The following is a 16761-nucleotide window of genomic DNA, read 5'->3' as shown; positions in this document are numbered from 1 at the left end:
AGGCCCCACCTATTAGTAGTGCTCAAGGGCTACTTATGATTCTGCCTTTGGGAGACATTCCTGGAAGTGCTTTGGTTCCATACTGTGTATTCACAAAATAAGTGTGGGCTCTCTCTGCATGTGTTCGATGGTCAGGCAGCTTTCCCACCCCGATGGCTGATGGTGATGGCCGAAAGAAGGAGAAAACGGGGCCTACGCTGGTTGGTGATCAGTTGCCATTTATTTCAATCTAGTCTTCCTCTGCCTCCTTCCAGTCTCACTCAAAGCCCAAATTCCTCCTCCCCCAGCTCACTCCCTCAGACCAGTTGTAGAGAAAATCACCAAGGGGTAGAGAGGGGTTGTAATTCCACATAGGTGTGATAGCATCATCAACATATGAAAGCCCTTCCTTCCTTCCACGGAAGCTCTTCTAAGACAAAGATCTTCTCTTAACTTATTATAAGCTTTATGCCACATGGCCTGTCCCATTTTGATGCCAGGGTTGTTTACCACTTGCCCTGGGTCCTGTTGTTGGGACACCCCCTCTTCTGTGGTGCTAGGAACTAAGGGCAACTGAGGCTTAAGTTGAGTAAATGTAAAAGATGCCCAGGAGTAAATATTATTCAGAGTTAATTAATTCCCAAGTTATAAAAGCATAGCATTAACTGTCTTCCTGTGTCTAAACAAAAAAGGACATTGCTCTAAAATAAACTATGCAAAGAACATAAGGGAAAGAGGAAAGCAGTATTTCACTTACAAATACAAATCCAGAAATCTCTGAAGAATTTGACTTTACAAATCACAGGGTCTGGTTAGGGGAAATAACTGATTAACAGAGAGGGGAAACAGAGCACACAGGAGAAGTTAAAGATAAATACCAAGGAAATGGGAGTGCCTCAGAAGCATTGTGATGGGTGTTTCTCAGTAAACCTAAACTCCTTGTGGCAGAAGAGAAAGGTTGGAGGAGAAATGGCAAACCAATGCTAAACCTAAAATGTTTAGAACTATAATCCAACATAGACCTAGGCCAGATGCAAAGCATGCACACCTTTGAGCTCTCTCTCTCCAGCCCCTACTAAGTTTCCTTGTTGTTCTATTCTTGCTCTATTCAGTTTTGGTTTGGAGGTCACATGTGACTGTGCTTAGGGTTTACTCCTGGCTCTGTGCTCTAGGATTACTCCTGGTGGTGCTTGGGAGACCATATTCTGTGCTGGAGATTGAACCCAGGTTGGCTCTGTGTAAGACAAGTGCCTTAGCCCCTGTACTATCTCTCTGAGTTCTGGATTTTCTTAAATCTGGACTTGATCAGATGATGTGCCTCAGAGATGATAGTAGAAGTGCCATCAAAATTATGGAACTATTTCTGTTTGTTGGGATTTCTTTTTAATGCTGATAGTGTTAATACAGATCTTCAAAACTATTATTTTTATTGGGTTAACAAATTGCAAAATATTTTCCCTATGAAAAAGTACATGAATTAGACCTCTATTTGCTCAATTATCTGTACCCACATCTAGGAGTGGTTATTGGGCCACACCTGATGGAGCTATGCACTTGCACACATGTCTGGCATATATATGACTAGCTTTGAATCCAGCACTGTAACCCTCCTAAGTCCCACTTGGCATAGTACCAATGTGCCTCAGCATCACAGAGGAGGGCCCCTAAAATTCAGATGATAGAGCTGAAGTATAATTACAAATTATCAGCCTTTAGCAGTGCCCCCATTGAAAAGTTTGCAAAATTAAATGGTGTTTTCTACCTGATCATCAAATGTTTGATTTTCCAGGACTCTTGTCAACCCCATAATAGTGGTAATTCTACAGACTGAGGAGGGGTAAGGGAAAGGGCATTCTTTCCCACCCCTTTCTAAATTAAACCTTTTACTTTGAAATCATAACTACATGCAGTTGTTACAAGATTCCACTTTGTTTCTCCTCATGGTAATATTTTGTACACTGAAACACTATTGTTGTTCTCTTTTTTTATGTTCCCATACTGCACACATAGTAGTGGCAGTGCATTGTCACAATTGGAATATTGACAGGAGCATAATTCATCAATCTTGTTTCAGAGCTGTTTGATTTATATTCATTTGCGTGTGTTTGGTTAGTTTTATGCATTTTATCACATGTATCCGTACATGTGTCCACTACTGGAGCTAAAACAGAGGACACTTTTGTCACCATAAGAATTCCTGGTAGTGGGGCCTGAGGAACAGTACAGTGGGTAGGGCATTTGCCTTGCATGCAGCCGCCGACCTGGGTTCAATCCCCGGCATCCCATATGGTCCCCCAAGCATCACTAGGAATAATTCCTGAGTGCAGAGCCAGGAATAACCTCTGAGCATCGCTGGTTGGGACCCATAAGGAAAAAAAAAAAAGAATTCCTGATTGTGTGCAATTAAACCAACCACTCCCTTCTATGGATTTTCCCATACTGGGAATTTGAAGATTTTCTTTCTGGTTATGTTTTTGAAAATAATTGATTTCTTCTCTTACAAATAGCCACAAATAAATAATTAGCAACATTTGTAGATGACCCCTCTAGAGTTGCACACCTCTGTTTTGTGGTGAGGAAACCAATAGCAAAGCTCAAAGGTGCTTGACTGCTCAGCAGCAATTCTCACACTATCTTTGTTTCCTTTCTCAGATTACGCTCGATTTGAGGCCAAAATCCATGACCTACGAGAGCAGATGATGAATCACAGCATGAGCTCTGGGTCTGGATCTCTGCGAACCAATCAGAAACGCTCCCTCTATGTCAGGTAGGCAAGAACCTTCTTTACTGTGATGTTCATTTTTAACAAGCCCTCTTAGGCACATGATGGAGACATGTGCCTGGTTGCAAAGGAGAAAGCATTACTGTTAACCTATGCTCATCAATACACCACTATGAGACATCAACTTTAGAAGAAATATTTGAAATGCTATTAAGTTCAATTAATTGCTTTTAACAAATTATTCTTTGACAGTGATTCAGGAGAAAGCTACAGGTAGCTGTAGAAAGTAATGACAAAGAAACTTTTTCAATTCTGAATGATCTTTAATTGAGTATGTGGTCCAAGGCCATGGACATGTTCCTCCCATTAGTATAGGAGGAAAATATTTCTGTATCATCTCCTGACCTGTGGAATAAATATTGCTTTGACTTTTGTGTGTTGATTTGAAATTGGAAGTACTCTTTAAAAAATTTATGTAGCATTTTCCCCTCAGCAAACAAGCTGTGGTGAAAATATTTTCTTCTGTAGTATCTTATTACCAATAGTTTTTCAGACCATAAAGTAACTTTAATGATAATATGTATTCATTTGCTTTTAAAAAGTGATTATTTGAACTAGAAATGCCTTTTCAGCACTTTATATTCATAGTTAACTCAGCTAACTGTGTGATAGCCATCAAACTCAACTATAATACACTCCTCTTATAAGTGTGTGTGTGTGTGTGTGTGTGTGTGGTGTGATGCTGAGCATAAAACTCAGGGCATCTTACATGCAATGCATGTGCTTTACCACTGAGTCAAGTCTCCCATCATGCATTTCTTCTTAACACAGGCTTTGTATATTCTTTCCAAAGTATACTTCATCAGTGTGTTCTATACTTATAAAAATAAATGATCAATAGGCTAAAGAATTAAGCGATCTGTAACTAATGGCTAGAAGGCACCAGTGGAATAACCTGGTCATCCTCACTATTTACCCCCACCTTGCTCTGTCTTCAAATCCGACCTGACCTATGTTCCTTAGACACCACCTGACAGTTCGCTGTTTCTCCCGACATGAGGTCTGTGCTCTCCTACTTTGATTCCTCTTTGAAAAGGTTTCTTTTGTGCATGTTGGGGAGTCATAGCAAGGCCAAGAAAGGAGAAAGGTTCTGGAAGGCAACAGTTTCTTCACGATATTGATTTGTTGAGTCCTTTCTTATTCCAGAGCAATTAGGCACCACAGAAGTTCTGATGTTTTAATTTTAAAAAGATTAAAATGTAAAGGTCAGAGCAATAGTACAGCAGATAAGGTGCTTGCCTTGCACACAACTGACCTGGGTTCCATCCCTAGCACCCCATGTGGTCCCCTGAGCTTCCTGGAATGATCACTGAGCACACAATTAGGAATAATCCCTGAGCACTTCTGGGTGTGGCTCCAAAACCAAAGAGAAAAAATCAGAATATAAACGTCCCAAATTTGTCCATAACTGCATTCTTTAAAATTATTTTGATGTATTTCAATATAATCTGGTGAAGTATTGGGGCCCAATCTAAAATAAGTCTTGTAGTAAGGTCTCAGATATGAAAAATGACTATTCTTGTTTACCTCCTGTATCATTGACCTTTATGATTTTATGTATACACATATATATGTATACATATACATATTTAGTGGGTAGATTGAGATCACATCCAGTAGCACTCAGGAAGAAATGAAGGAAGGGAGGAAGGGAGGTAGGAAGGAAGGAAGGGAGGTAGGAAGGAAGGAAGGAAGGAAGGAAGGAAGGAAGGAAGGAAGGAAGGAAGGAAGGAAGGAAGGAAGGAAGGAAGGAAGGAAGGAAGGAGACAGAGAGGGAGGGAGGGAGGGAGGGAGGGAGGGAGGAAGGAAAGAAGGAAGGAATGACCAAGTGAAAAGTAAGGAATGGAGTGCATAAAAATGGCAGTATACTGGAAAATTGCTGAAAATATATCAAAAGTACCTTGTTCCTTTCCTATATAATAGGGAAATTAAATGAAATTATATGAGAATACTATGGAAAACTAATGAGTTATTTGAAAAAATAGTTTTAATCCAAGCCAAACTTTTATTTTTTTAAATAAAATGATGACATGTAAAAAAGATGAAGACTTAAAAATAATGAATGTTAACTTAAAATTCTAGTAATTGAGGCTGAATTACACGGAAACTGCCTTTAAATGAGGCTCAAAAAGAGTTGACACATCTATGAGAAATTCTCTAAATGGGTCCCCTACAATATACAAAAGTGGTATTTGATTCCCTATGTTCAATTATTAATGCTTATTTTATAAGCATGGGCTGAGCTCAGCATTTAACTAATAGGTATAGAATTAGGAGGGCTTTGGACCATACATAGAGGAAAATCAGAGGGAAAGAAATTAAAGGATTTCCTGACCTTGTTCTGTGCAATTCAATGAAATAGATCCCAACCTCCCACCCCAAAAAACAATACAACAAAATGAGTTAGCAAGACCTATAGGGGATTTTTACTAAAAATATTTTGGGAAATGTGTACCTTTGTCATTTGGTTTTGGTTTTGTGTCTACTGCCAAATGTATGTCTAACTGGATGTTCACAGGGATGCTTGCTTTAATCTAGAATGTTTGAATCAGTCTAGTACCAGTTGGTTGGGCTTATTTTAGCAAGTCAGCTAGTTGCTCTCAAATTCGTAGCAGGGTTTCTCTGATTATATAAATATCAGATCATTAGCATGCCTTTTGAATCTGAGAATGACACCCTGGAGTAATTCTCTTTGCTCTGCCTAGCTTTATGTAATTCCAGGGCAAGAAGGAAATTTAGCTCTCACAGGTTGTTTTATGTACAGAGGGGAAACTGAGGTTTCAGGAGAGAAAGGATGGCATGCTCTCTCCACATCATTACCTCCCTGGTTGTCACTGCCTTCCCCAACCCTCACCTCTCCCACCCCACCCCCAAGTTTTATGTGACATAGATTTTTGAATCCACTTTGGCTAAAAATTCCTAATCTATTTATACAAGCACAATGACAGTGTTTTGAATTAAGGAATAGTTTAGCTAAAAGGAAAAATCAAAACACACATCTTCTGAGTTTTTAATATAAGATACACTGTACTATAAAATATAAAGATTTTCTTTAGTTTTTTTTTTTCTTTTTTGGGTCAATCCGGCGATGCACAGGGGTTACTCCCGGCTCTGCACTCAGGAGTTACCCCTGGCGGGGCTCAGGAGTATGCCAGGAACCAAACCGGGTCAGCCATGTGCAAGGCAAATGCCCTACCACTATGCTATGGCTTCAGCGCCCTTTACTATTATTCATACTTGTTACAGCCAAGGCCAAAGCAGAAACCAAGCAGCTGTCTTGTTTTGTAAAATTTAAAGAATTTAGCTGATTTGATAGGACATTTGTCTGCACCACAAGACCACCTTCCGCTCAGAGTTTCATTCTCATCTTTCCTATTCACAGAGTCGCACGCTTTCCCCTAATTCACCCGCACATACACAGACATTCTCGCCTTGTTCTGTCTATGAGGATGTACCGGCCCTGCGCCCCAAGCCCCACACAGGCATTCTAATTCCCTGCCAGAAACGATCCTGCCTTGTTTGAGCAACTTATTTGCCTGGAAGTATGGAAGGGAAAAGGAAAGCACGTTTTCAACTTGAGCCAATCCTCCTTATTTTCCAACCAAGTTGTCATTTTTTCTTCCTTTGAAATTTTTCTCTTACTTTAGTGCAAGGTGCTTGTGTCTCAGCAGTGTTGTACAAATGTAGTTGATATTTGTGACTAATAATAATGTATGAATTCTGGTATTTTTCTTGATTTGTGAAACGTACATAGTTGTAGACCCTTCAGAATAGACACAATGTTAGAAATTTAAATTAACTTCTTTTCAGATTGCTCCATTAGCCTTTTGTCATTGTGGATACACTTGAGCTCTTAAGCTAGATACAACTGCTGCACAGACTGCTGCGTGCATGCCTCAAGGCTCTCCCTGTGGGCATATTGAAATCTCTTTGCAATAAGGTAGATCATCCCCTTCTTACCTACCCCCTTGTGAAAGCATGACTATAGCAAAACAAACAAAAACAAGGCTTGTCCTGTTATTAGTAGAACTGAAACGTTTTGTTCAAATCTCCCTGAGAAAGGGGCAGGAGACAAAGCACAGGAGACCAGACACTTGGCCTTGTATCAGCTGCAGCTGCCTTGACTCTGATTTGAAGCCTCAACGCCACTTACAGTTCTGCAGAACTTACAGATTCTACATTTTAGCACCTCTAACTATGTTTTCCAAACTCCCCAAAATGAAAAAAAATTAGAAAAAATTCAGAGATTCAAAAGATTAGAGTAATTTACAAACGTACAGGTAGCAAAGGAAAGACCCTCTTTTTCAAAAGAAGAGAGAACCCAAGACACGGAAAGAATGAGGGAAAGGAAGAAAGAAAATTCATTACCAAGGAGATAAAGGTCACCAAAAGTCAAGGAGAGACTTGGCACATGTTCATTTGCTAATGAAGGTATTGATTTAGAAAATTCAAGTGAATTATTCTGTGTTGTGATTTGGGTTTAAACATCAATTGCTATAATTTATTTATGTATTATAAATAATACAAGCTTCTATTTTTGAGTACTTTCTTTATGCCAAGACCTATGATAGACTCTGATGACCCAGAGAGAAAGTCATTTTTTTTTTTCTGCCCCAAAGAAACTCATCTCTAATAAGGGAGACAGATTAGGGGAAGACAATCACAATAAAGCATGTTTTGAAAAGCTTTAAATTTAGAAAGATCTGAAACTTTCATTATTTCCTAATGCACTAGCATCTTTAGTGATTCTTAAAAATGTTATGAGTTAACTTAGAGCCTTGTAGTCCTTTTACTTAAAGTGAAGAAGGGTTGAACTCAGGACCTTATGTATGTTAGTGTAACATAGGTTAGCATATGTCCCACATTGAACTATCCACTGCCCTACACTGACCTTTTTTAAAAACATTTGTTACTTACACTTGCTATCTTTGCAGACAACTTAAGTTTTATAAGCTTTAATGTGACTGATGCATTTACTTCAGCCTCTGGCACTATTGCTTAACATACATTTATTTTACACATTGATTCATTCAACAAGCTTTTATTTGGTACTTAACCAGCAAGGCAGCCATCTGCAGTAGACAGTAAAGATTAGTGACAACATGCTCTTTCCCTTCAGGTCTTCATAATCCATGTCTGCGGGCTATTCAGATAGTGTGCCAGCATTGTTGTAACTGTCATTATCTGATGTTTATCTTTCTTGGAATTATTATCCTCTTTTTAATCTTTACAACATGGCTATATCACCATACAGTAAAATCTTCCAAGAAGACTACTGGTATTTAAAACTCATCTGTTGGGCCAACAGAGATAGCACAGGAGGTAAGGTGTCCTAATGCCTGTGGCCCGCCCCAGCTTCAATCTCTGGCACCACATATGGCCTCTGAAGTACCTCCAGTATCATTCTTGAGCACAGTTACAGGAATAAGACCCTGAACACTACCTGGTATGATGCAAAGACCAAAGATACGCCTTTCCTCCGGACTGCCAGCCGAGTGGCGGCATGCTGACCCCAAGTGCCTCAGCCATTCTGTCTCCACCCCCAGCCCCTTGACCACCATTGGGATGTGGAAAAGGGGCGTGGCCTAATCGTCAGGGGGCGTAGCCTAAGAAAAGTGGGCGGCAGATAGTTTACTCAGCATCGTGTCCAACACTGACATCCTAGCTATTTGCTAACAGTAAGACAATAAAACACAAGACTTCACAGAAGGATTGAAAGAACATCTCAGTGGGAGACCAGGTTCTACAAGGGGGAAATAAAAGGCAACCACCATTGACTGAGCCTATCCACAATCCTTTTTCGCAACAAGAGGAAACAGGGATACTCATCTTCAAGGTCCCTCTTCCATACCACCACAACAACATGAAGAAACACCGCAAATCCCCATTGCAAGCAGAGGACGATCAAAGGAGTCCAGAAACCACAATTGGCGTTTCCTACAAACTTGACCTCTCTGATAAAGAATTCAGAGTTGAAATCCTCAACATGTTCAATGAACTCAATACAAAGATTGACAACTTAAAGGGGGACCTGGCAGAAACAATACAACAGACAGCCGACAAAATACGGGAAGAAATAAGAGCAGAAATAAAAAACCTACAAAAAGAAATGCAGCATTCGGTACATGAAATCAAAAACTCTCTGGCTGCCCTCAACAATAGAATGACTGCAGCGGAAGACAGAATCAGTATGCTAGAAGATGAGCTGCAAGAAGCCTACAGGCAACAAAAAACCATGGCAAGAGACCTCAAAATAGATCTGGCCAGAATCAGAGTCCTAGAGGATGATTTCAAGAGGAACAACATTAGAATCATTGGACTACCAGAACCACAGGGAACCAACCCCAACGAAAAAGACACAGTCAAACAAATCATTGCTGAAAATTTCCCACAGCTGGACAATGCGGGCATTCAGATTCAAGGCACCCGAAGGGTGCCAGCTAAAAGAGATCCTAACAGAAAAACCCCAAGACATATCATAGTTACAATGATGGATATCATCCAGAGAGACACAATACTGCAAGCAGTAAGGTCCAAGAAGGAAATCGCATACAAAGGAGCATCCCTTAGATTCACAGCAGATCTATCAGAGGAAACCCTCCAAGCCCGAAGGGAATGGTGGGACATAGTGAAAAAACTGAATGAAATCAACACTTCACCAAGAATACTTTATCCGGCCAAACTCTCATTCAAACTCGAAGGAATCATACACTACTTTGGGGATAAACAACAGCTCAGGAACTTCATAGACCAAAACCAAGCCTAAAAGAAGCACTTAAGGGGCTATTGTAAGACAAGAAGAACCCCTACAAGCACGACAAACCCTTACACAAAGATGGCACAAAATCCCGTAACAATAATCTCCCTTGATGTCAATAGTCTAAATTCACCAATTAAGAGACACAGACTGGCAAAATGGATTCAGAGACTCAACCCAACATTCTGCTGCCTGCAAGAAACACATCTGAATAGCCAGAACAAACACAGACTCAAAGTCAAAGGATGGAAAACAATCCTGCAAGCAAACAACTCCCTCAAGAAAGCTGGGGTGGCTTTACTAGTATCGGACAACATAGACTTCAGGTTGAAAAAGATTAGAAGGGATAGTGAAGGCCACTTTTTATTAATCACGGGATATGTACAGCAGGAAGAAATCACACTCCTAAACGTCTATGCACCCAATATACCAGCTAAATACCTACAACAGCTGCTAAGAGACCTTAAAAGCATTGGGAGCAGCACAATAGTAGTTGGAGACTTCAACACTGCCCTGTCCCCTCTGGACAGATCAAGAAGATTAAAACTCACCAAGGAAATACTGGCTTTGAAGGAAGAAATAGAAGAGAGGGGGCGAATAGATCTATACAGGGCTTTATATCACCCCAAAAAGGAATACACATTCTTTTCTAGTGCAAATGGAACATTTTCCAGAATAGACCATGCACTGGGCCACACAGCATACCTCAACAGAATCAACAAGATAGACATTGTACCAGCTATCTTTTCAGACCATGATGCACTGAAGATAGAAGTTAATCATGGACAGATGCATAAAACCAAATAAAACACCTGGAAATTAAATAGCTCGATGTTGAACAATGAGTGGGTCAGGAAGGAAATCAAGAAAGAAATCAAAAGGTACCTGAAAACAAATGAGAATGAAGACACAAGCTACCAGAACCTGTGAGACGCAGCTAAAGCCGTATTAAGGGGAAAATTTATAGCTCTACAAGCATATCTCAGGAAGGAAGAAAGGGCCCACATAAATAACTTGACTTCACAGCTCAAGACCTTAGAAAAGGACCAACAAAAGGAACCCAAACCAGGCAGAAGGAAAGAGATAATAAAACTTAGAGCAGAAATTAACGACATGAAAACCCAAAAGACAATCCGAAAGATTAATGAAACCAAGAGCTGGTTCTTCAAGAAAATAAACAAGATTGATAAACCACTAGCAAGACTCACAAGGAAAGAGAGAGAGAGAGAAACCTTATAAGCCCAATCAGAAATGAAAAGGGGGACATCACAACAGAAACCAATGAAATTCAAAAGATCATCAGAGACTACTTTGAAAATCTCTATGCCACGAAACAAGAGAACCTAGAAGAAATGGATAAATTCCTCAAATCCTATAATCTCCCAAGGCTGAACCAAGAAGACCTGGAGTACCTGAATAGCCCAATTAACATGAAGGAAATTGAAATGGTAATCAAAAGTCTTCCCAAAAACAAAAGCCCAGGTCCAGACGGATTCACTAGCTAGTTCTTCCAAACATTTAAAGAGGACCTATTGCCAGTCCTCTTCAAGCTTTTCCAGGAAATTGAAGAAACAGAAACCCTCCCAAACAGTTTCTATGAGGCTCATATCTCCCTAATACCAAAAGCAAACAAAGACACCACAAAAAAAAAAGAAAACTACAGACCAATATCCCTGATGAACACAGATGCGAAGATTCTCAACAAAATATTAGCAAATAGAATTCAATAACTCATCAAAAAGATCATACACCACGACCAAGTGGGATTCATTCCAGGGATGCAAGGATGGTTTAACATCTGGAAATCAGCTAACATAATCCATCATATCAACAAAAGAAAAGATAAAAATCATATAATCATATCAATAGATGCAGAGAAAGCATTTGACAAGATCCAGCATTTATGATGAAAACGCTCTCCAAAATGGGTATAGAAGGGACCTTCCTCAATATAGTCAAAGCCGTTTATCACAAGCCTATGGCAAGCATTGTCCTAAATGGGGAAAAACTAAGAGCCTTGCCTCTGAGAACAGGGACAAGACAAGGATGCCCACTCTCTCCACTTCTGTTCAATATAGTACTGGAAGTACTTGCAATAGCGATTAGGCAAGAAAAAGATATTAAGGGCATTCAGGTATGAAAGGAAGAAATCAAGCTCTCACTATTCTCAGATGATATGATACTATACCTAGAGAACCCTAAAACCTCTACCAAGAAACTCCTAGAAACAATGGACTCGTATAGTAAAGTTTCAGGCTATAGAATCAATACCCAAAAGTCCATGGCTTTCCTATATGCAAATAATGAGAGAGGAGAAAGTGACATGAGAAAAGCAATCCCGTTCACAATTGCGCCTCAAAAAATCAAGTACCTCGGAATCAGCTTAACAATGGAGGTAAAGGACTTGTATAATGAAAACTACAAAACGCTTCTTCAGGTAATAAAAGAGAACATTAGGAAATGGAAAGACATCCCCTGCTCATGGATTGGAAGAATTAACATTGTCAAAATGGCAATTCTCCCCAAAGCATGTACAAATTCAATGCGATCCCTATAGGGATACCCTTGACATTCTTTAAAGAAATGGAGCAAGCGCTCCTGAAATTCATATGGAACAATAAGCCCCCACGAATAGCTAAAGCAATTCTTGGGGAAAAGAAAATGGGAGGAATCAACCTCCCCAACTTCCAACTCTACTACAAAGCAGTAGTCTTTAAAACAGCATGGTACTGGAACAAAGGCAGAGCTGCAGTCCAATGGAACAGGGTTGAATACTCTGACAACCCCCCCAAATATATGATCATCTAATCTTTGATAAGGGAGCAAGAAATGTGAAGTGGAGCAAGGAAAGCATGTTTAATAAATTGTGCTGGCAAAACTGGATGGCTACATGCAAAAAAATGGGCTTAGACCTCCACCTATCACCATATACAAAAGTCAGATCAAAATGGATTAAAGACCTCAACATCAGACCAGAATCCCTAAGGTACATTGAAAACAAGGTCGGCAAAACCATCCACGACATTGAAGCCAAAGGTATCTTCAAAGCTGACATGCCACTGGCCAAGCAAGTGAAAACAGAGATAAATAAATGGGACTGTCTCAAACTAAGAAGCTTCTGCACCTCAAAAGAAACAGTGACCAAAATACAAAGACAACCTACAGAATGGGAAAGGATATTTACGCAGTAGCCATCTGACAAAGGGTTGATAACAAGGATATACAATGCACTGGTTGAACTCCACAAGAAGAAAACTGCCAACCCGATCAAAAAATGGGGTGATGAAATGAACAGAAACTTTCCCAAAGAAGAAATCCTAATGGCTGAGAGACACATGAGAAAATGTTCAACATCACTAATGATCAGGGAGATGCAGATCAAAACAACCATGAGATATCATCTCACACCACAGAGACTGGCCCACAGCCCAAAAAACAAAAGCAACCGGTGTTGGCGTGGATGTGGGGAGAAAGGGACTCTCCTTCACTGCTGGTGGGAATGCCAACTGGTTCAGCCCTTTTGGAAAACAATATGGACATATGGACGATTCTCAAAAAGTTAGAAATTGAGCTCCCATTTGACCCAGCAATACCACTCCTGGGAATATATCCCGGAGAGGCAAAAAGGTATAGTAGAGATGACATCTGCATTTCCATGTTCATTGCCGCACTGTTTACAATAGCCACAATGTGGAAAAAAACAGAGTGCCCGAAAACAGATGATTGGCTAACGAAAATCTGGTATATCTACACAATGGAATAGTACGTAGCCGTCAGAAAACATGAAGTCATGAAATTTGCATATAAGTGGATCAACATGGAAAGTATCATGCTGAGTGAAATGAGTCAGAATGAAAGAGACAGACACAGAAATATTGTACTCATATGTGGAATATAAAGTAGCTGAGAGGTACAAGCTTACAGTGTTGCGATTTCTGGCAGATATTTCTCTGGACTTAGTTACTAAAATACAGAAATCCAAACCCGTGAGGCTGCTAGTGCGGCCTCTCGACCTCATATCTCTTTATTCTCAGCAATGGAAAACAAATTATCAAATGCTTTCTTTTCAGCAGGTCGACTTTAGGGGGGAGAAACTCCAAATCAATAATAGTGAATTTTTTTGTTGAAATATTGAATGTAATCAAAGTAAAGTGAAAGTAAAGTGAAATTTACCAGTTACACATGCAGGGTGGGGGGCTGGGTAGGCCGGTGGGAGGGGGGGAGGTATACTGTGATTCTTGGTAGTGGAATATGTGCACTGGTGAAGGGATGGGTGTTCGAGCGTTGTATGACTGAGACTTAAACCTGAAAGCCTTGTAACTTTCCACACGGTGATTCTATAAAAGAATAAAAAATTTAAAAAATAAGACGAAAGATACAAAGACCAAAGTTTAAATAAAACTCATCATTAAAAATAGTGATTATTATGATCTTGATTCTGGTTTCATAGTCAAACTCCTTGAAATGGGATTATTGTTCAGTACTAGAAAATCAAATCCGACTTAATGTAATGCTATAATATTCATAGTACTTTCTAGCACTTAGCATAAAGAAATATGCTTAATAAATATTTGTAGAATGTGAATTTTTAGAATCTATTTCCCAATATATGTAAAAGAAAAATTGCAATACATGCCAAAACATTTGAACCATTGGGGCTGGAGCGATAGTGCAGCAGGTAGGGTATTTGCCACCCGAGTTCGGTACCCAGCATCCCATATGGTCCCCTGAGCACCACCAGGAGTAATTCCTGAGTGCATGAGCCAGGAGTAACCCCTCCTGGCATTGCTGGGTGTGACCCAGGCCATCGCCAGATCAGCTGCCTGCCCAGGCTGGGGTTCTGGCCGTGTCATAGGATTTCCAACACAGTTGACTCTAGGAGGCCATCCTACCTGTTTCATTTGCATGCTAACATCTGTGACTTTCTTTTCCCATGGTCTTCTTCAGTAATGATTTTGACCAGCACCACAATCTCAGTCCTCTTAATGAAAGGGCTTGGGGTGGAACAGGAATCAAGGAACCTCATCCTATGTCTCATGCTCAGCCACCTCAGTATTCATATTTCAGCGATGTAAGGCTGGAAATATCATCCTGGGAAATATATTCAAATCAAATCTCACCCAGATTCTTCATCCCAAATAGGCTTTTATTCTAGGAAAAACATGTTACCTGACTAATTTTGTTGGCAAGAGAAAGTATTATTTTCCTCTAAGAGATTCTGATCTCTCTTTTTTAACTCTCTCTAAATATATAAAATATATAATATTACATATATATGTATATATACATATAAATGTGACATTCCAGTTTTTATTTCACTGCACTACTTACTGGTTGATACAAACTGGCTCTGCCAATCAGCATTGGAGGTAGTAAGAGAGAATGTGGAATGAAACTTCCAGGGACGTCATTGCCAAATTCACTTGGCTCTCAGCTCTCAAAGACATTTAAGGCCAAGTCAGATCATCTGAGGTTTACTATAAGTCATACTCTTATTTTCTTGCCCTGCATACTTGAATCCAATATGTTCTCAGCATCTACCTCCAAAACAATTGTCTGTCCACTGCCCAGGACTTGGAACAGCCCTCACGGACAAAACCACTTGTACTGTCTCTCATTTTTATCTCTCACATCACTCATGTTTAGGAAGAATGTCATTTAGTTATTCAGAAATATAGCAGCACGTTATGTAAAATAGGAAGTTTACAGTGCTGGATTTATAATGTCATTTCTCTTAAATCTTTCTTAACCATGACCAGCTACTGAAGCACTTTAGCAAGATGAGGCAAAAAGTCAGTCGGAGGTCCTCCCTTTGGAGCATGAGTGAGTTTGTGTCATCTTTGGGAATCAGGGAACCATATCCTAAGCCAGGTATTGAACTGGGCCTGGCTATATTCAGGACAACACCTTAAACCTGTGCTATCTTTCTTGCCACTGGAGGAAATCTTGACTCGGGAAAACAAGAGATTGTGAGAAGGCATTGCCATGAGATAGGGTGACTGGGCCACAGCAAGGGTCAGAGCTGACGAGCCCGCGCCACTCCTAACTTCAGTAAGCTTTACAGTTGCCATTATTACCCCCATTCTACAGAGGAACAACTTCATAGAAATAAGTTGGAAAATAACTGACACTAGGTGCTATGTGACTAAGCCATATTCTTTTATAGGGCAGGGGAGGTGTTGTTGGAACAACCCAGCTTCGTCCAGGGCTTACACCTGGCTCTGTGCTCAGGCATCCCTCTTAGCATGGCTCATGGGACCACATGGGGTGTTGGGATGGAACTTGGGTAGAAGGAGTGCAAGACAAGTGCCTCCTTCCCTGCTGTACTATTTTTTAGTTCCCAAGCCATATTCTTTACACAGACTATCACCCACTAAGCCCATTCCCTTTGTCCTTGATACCATGAAAATGATGTTACTACATAGGGTGACCAGTTAATCCCACACTGATCCACCCCCTGTGTGCTTTCTATTTCATTCAGATTTCATCCAGATCAACCTTCTTTCCAATTCAGATTGCACAGTTTGTGAGTTGTTAAAATTCAAATTTCTTGTTTATGAAATGGGCATAATACTTAGTTCCCAGATTTCTAGTTATGGTTAAGTTAAAACAAATTTATGCAAGAACCTACCACAAGTGCAGCTTGTCAAGGAGCTGGGAGGTTCCTCTGCCCCTCTGCCTCCTGGCTTGCTGCCTCTGACAAAGTAGAAAAGATTTCGATTCTCCATTTGTACTTTGAGATTCATTAGCATGATGCTCACCCTGTCATACATTTGCATTTTTAATTGCGGCCTTAATTGTGAAATAAAAGGCTTTGTCTTCAGGCAGCTAATTTTATGCCAGAAATAGAGAAGAGGAGTCACTGGGGAGAAGGAGGCGTTTTTTCCTTCCCCAGAAATCATGGGCTGACCCTGATTTTTAAAAGACTTCATATTTTAGGGCTAGAGAGAGAGAGAGCTACAGAAAAGACTCATTCAAATTCTGCATTGTCCCCTGAGCCCCTCCAGGAGTAACCCTGAGCATAGAGTCAGTAGTAAGTCCTGGTTTAAGTAGCCCAGTAGTAAGATAGGTGTGGCCCTCCTCAAAAGACTTAAATTTAGATTTTTATAGGAAATGAAAGAAAAAGGCCCTAGGTCACTATTCTACTGAACATCACATTTCTCTTCTCTTTACACACCAAGAATTATAATAATCATTGGCCCTCCTTCATTCACTCATTTGCTTATTCATTTATTTGATCAGA

General features: G+C 40.1%; 1 protein-coding gene across 25 annotated transcripts in view; it reads left to right on the top strand.

The window, feature by feature from the left end:
- The window catches only part of DLG2 (discs large MAGUK scaffold protein 2), a 1649366-nt gene that overhangs the window by 1476191 nt on the left and 156414 nt on the right, over positions 1–16761 (top strand). For all 25 annotated transcript variants that reach the window (XM_055122503.1, XM_055122502.1, XM_055122499.1 and 22 more), the window contains one exon: positions 2632–2746. In XM_055122503.1, coding sequence (XP_054978478.1) covers positions 2632–2746 — 115 coding nt within the window. The remainder of the gene's footprint in view (positions 1–2631; positions 2747–16761) is intronic.

The sequence above is a fragment of the Sorex araneus genome, chromosome X, assembly GCF_027595985.1.
Source record: "Sorex araneus isolate mSorAra2 chromosome X, mSorAra2.pri, whole genome shotgun sequence".
NCBI classification, from domain to species: Eukaryota; Metazoa; Chordata; class Mammalia; order Eulipotyphla; family Soricidae; genus Sorex; species Sorex araneus.
The sequence above is the reverse complement of the archived record's forward strand: the minus strand, read 5'-3'. Positions and strand labels throughout refer to the sequence as shown.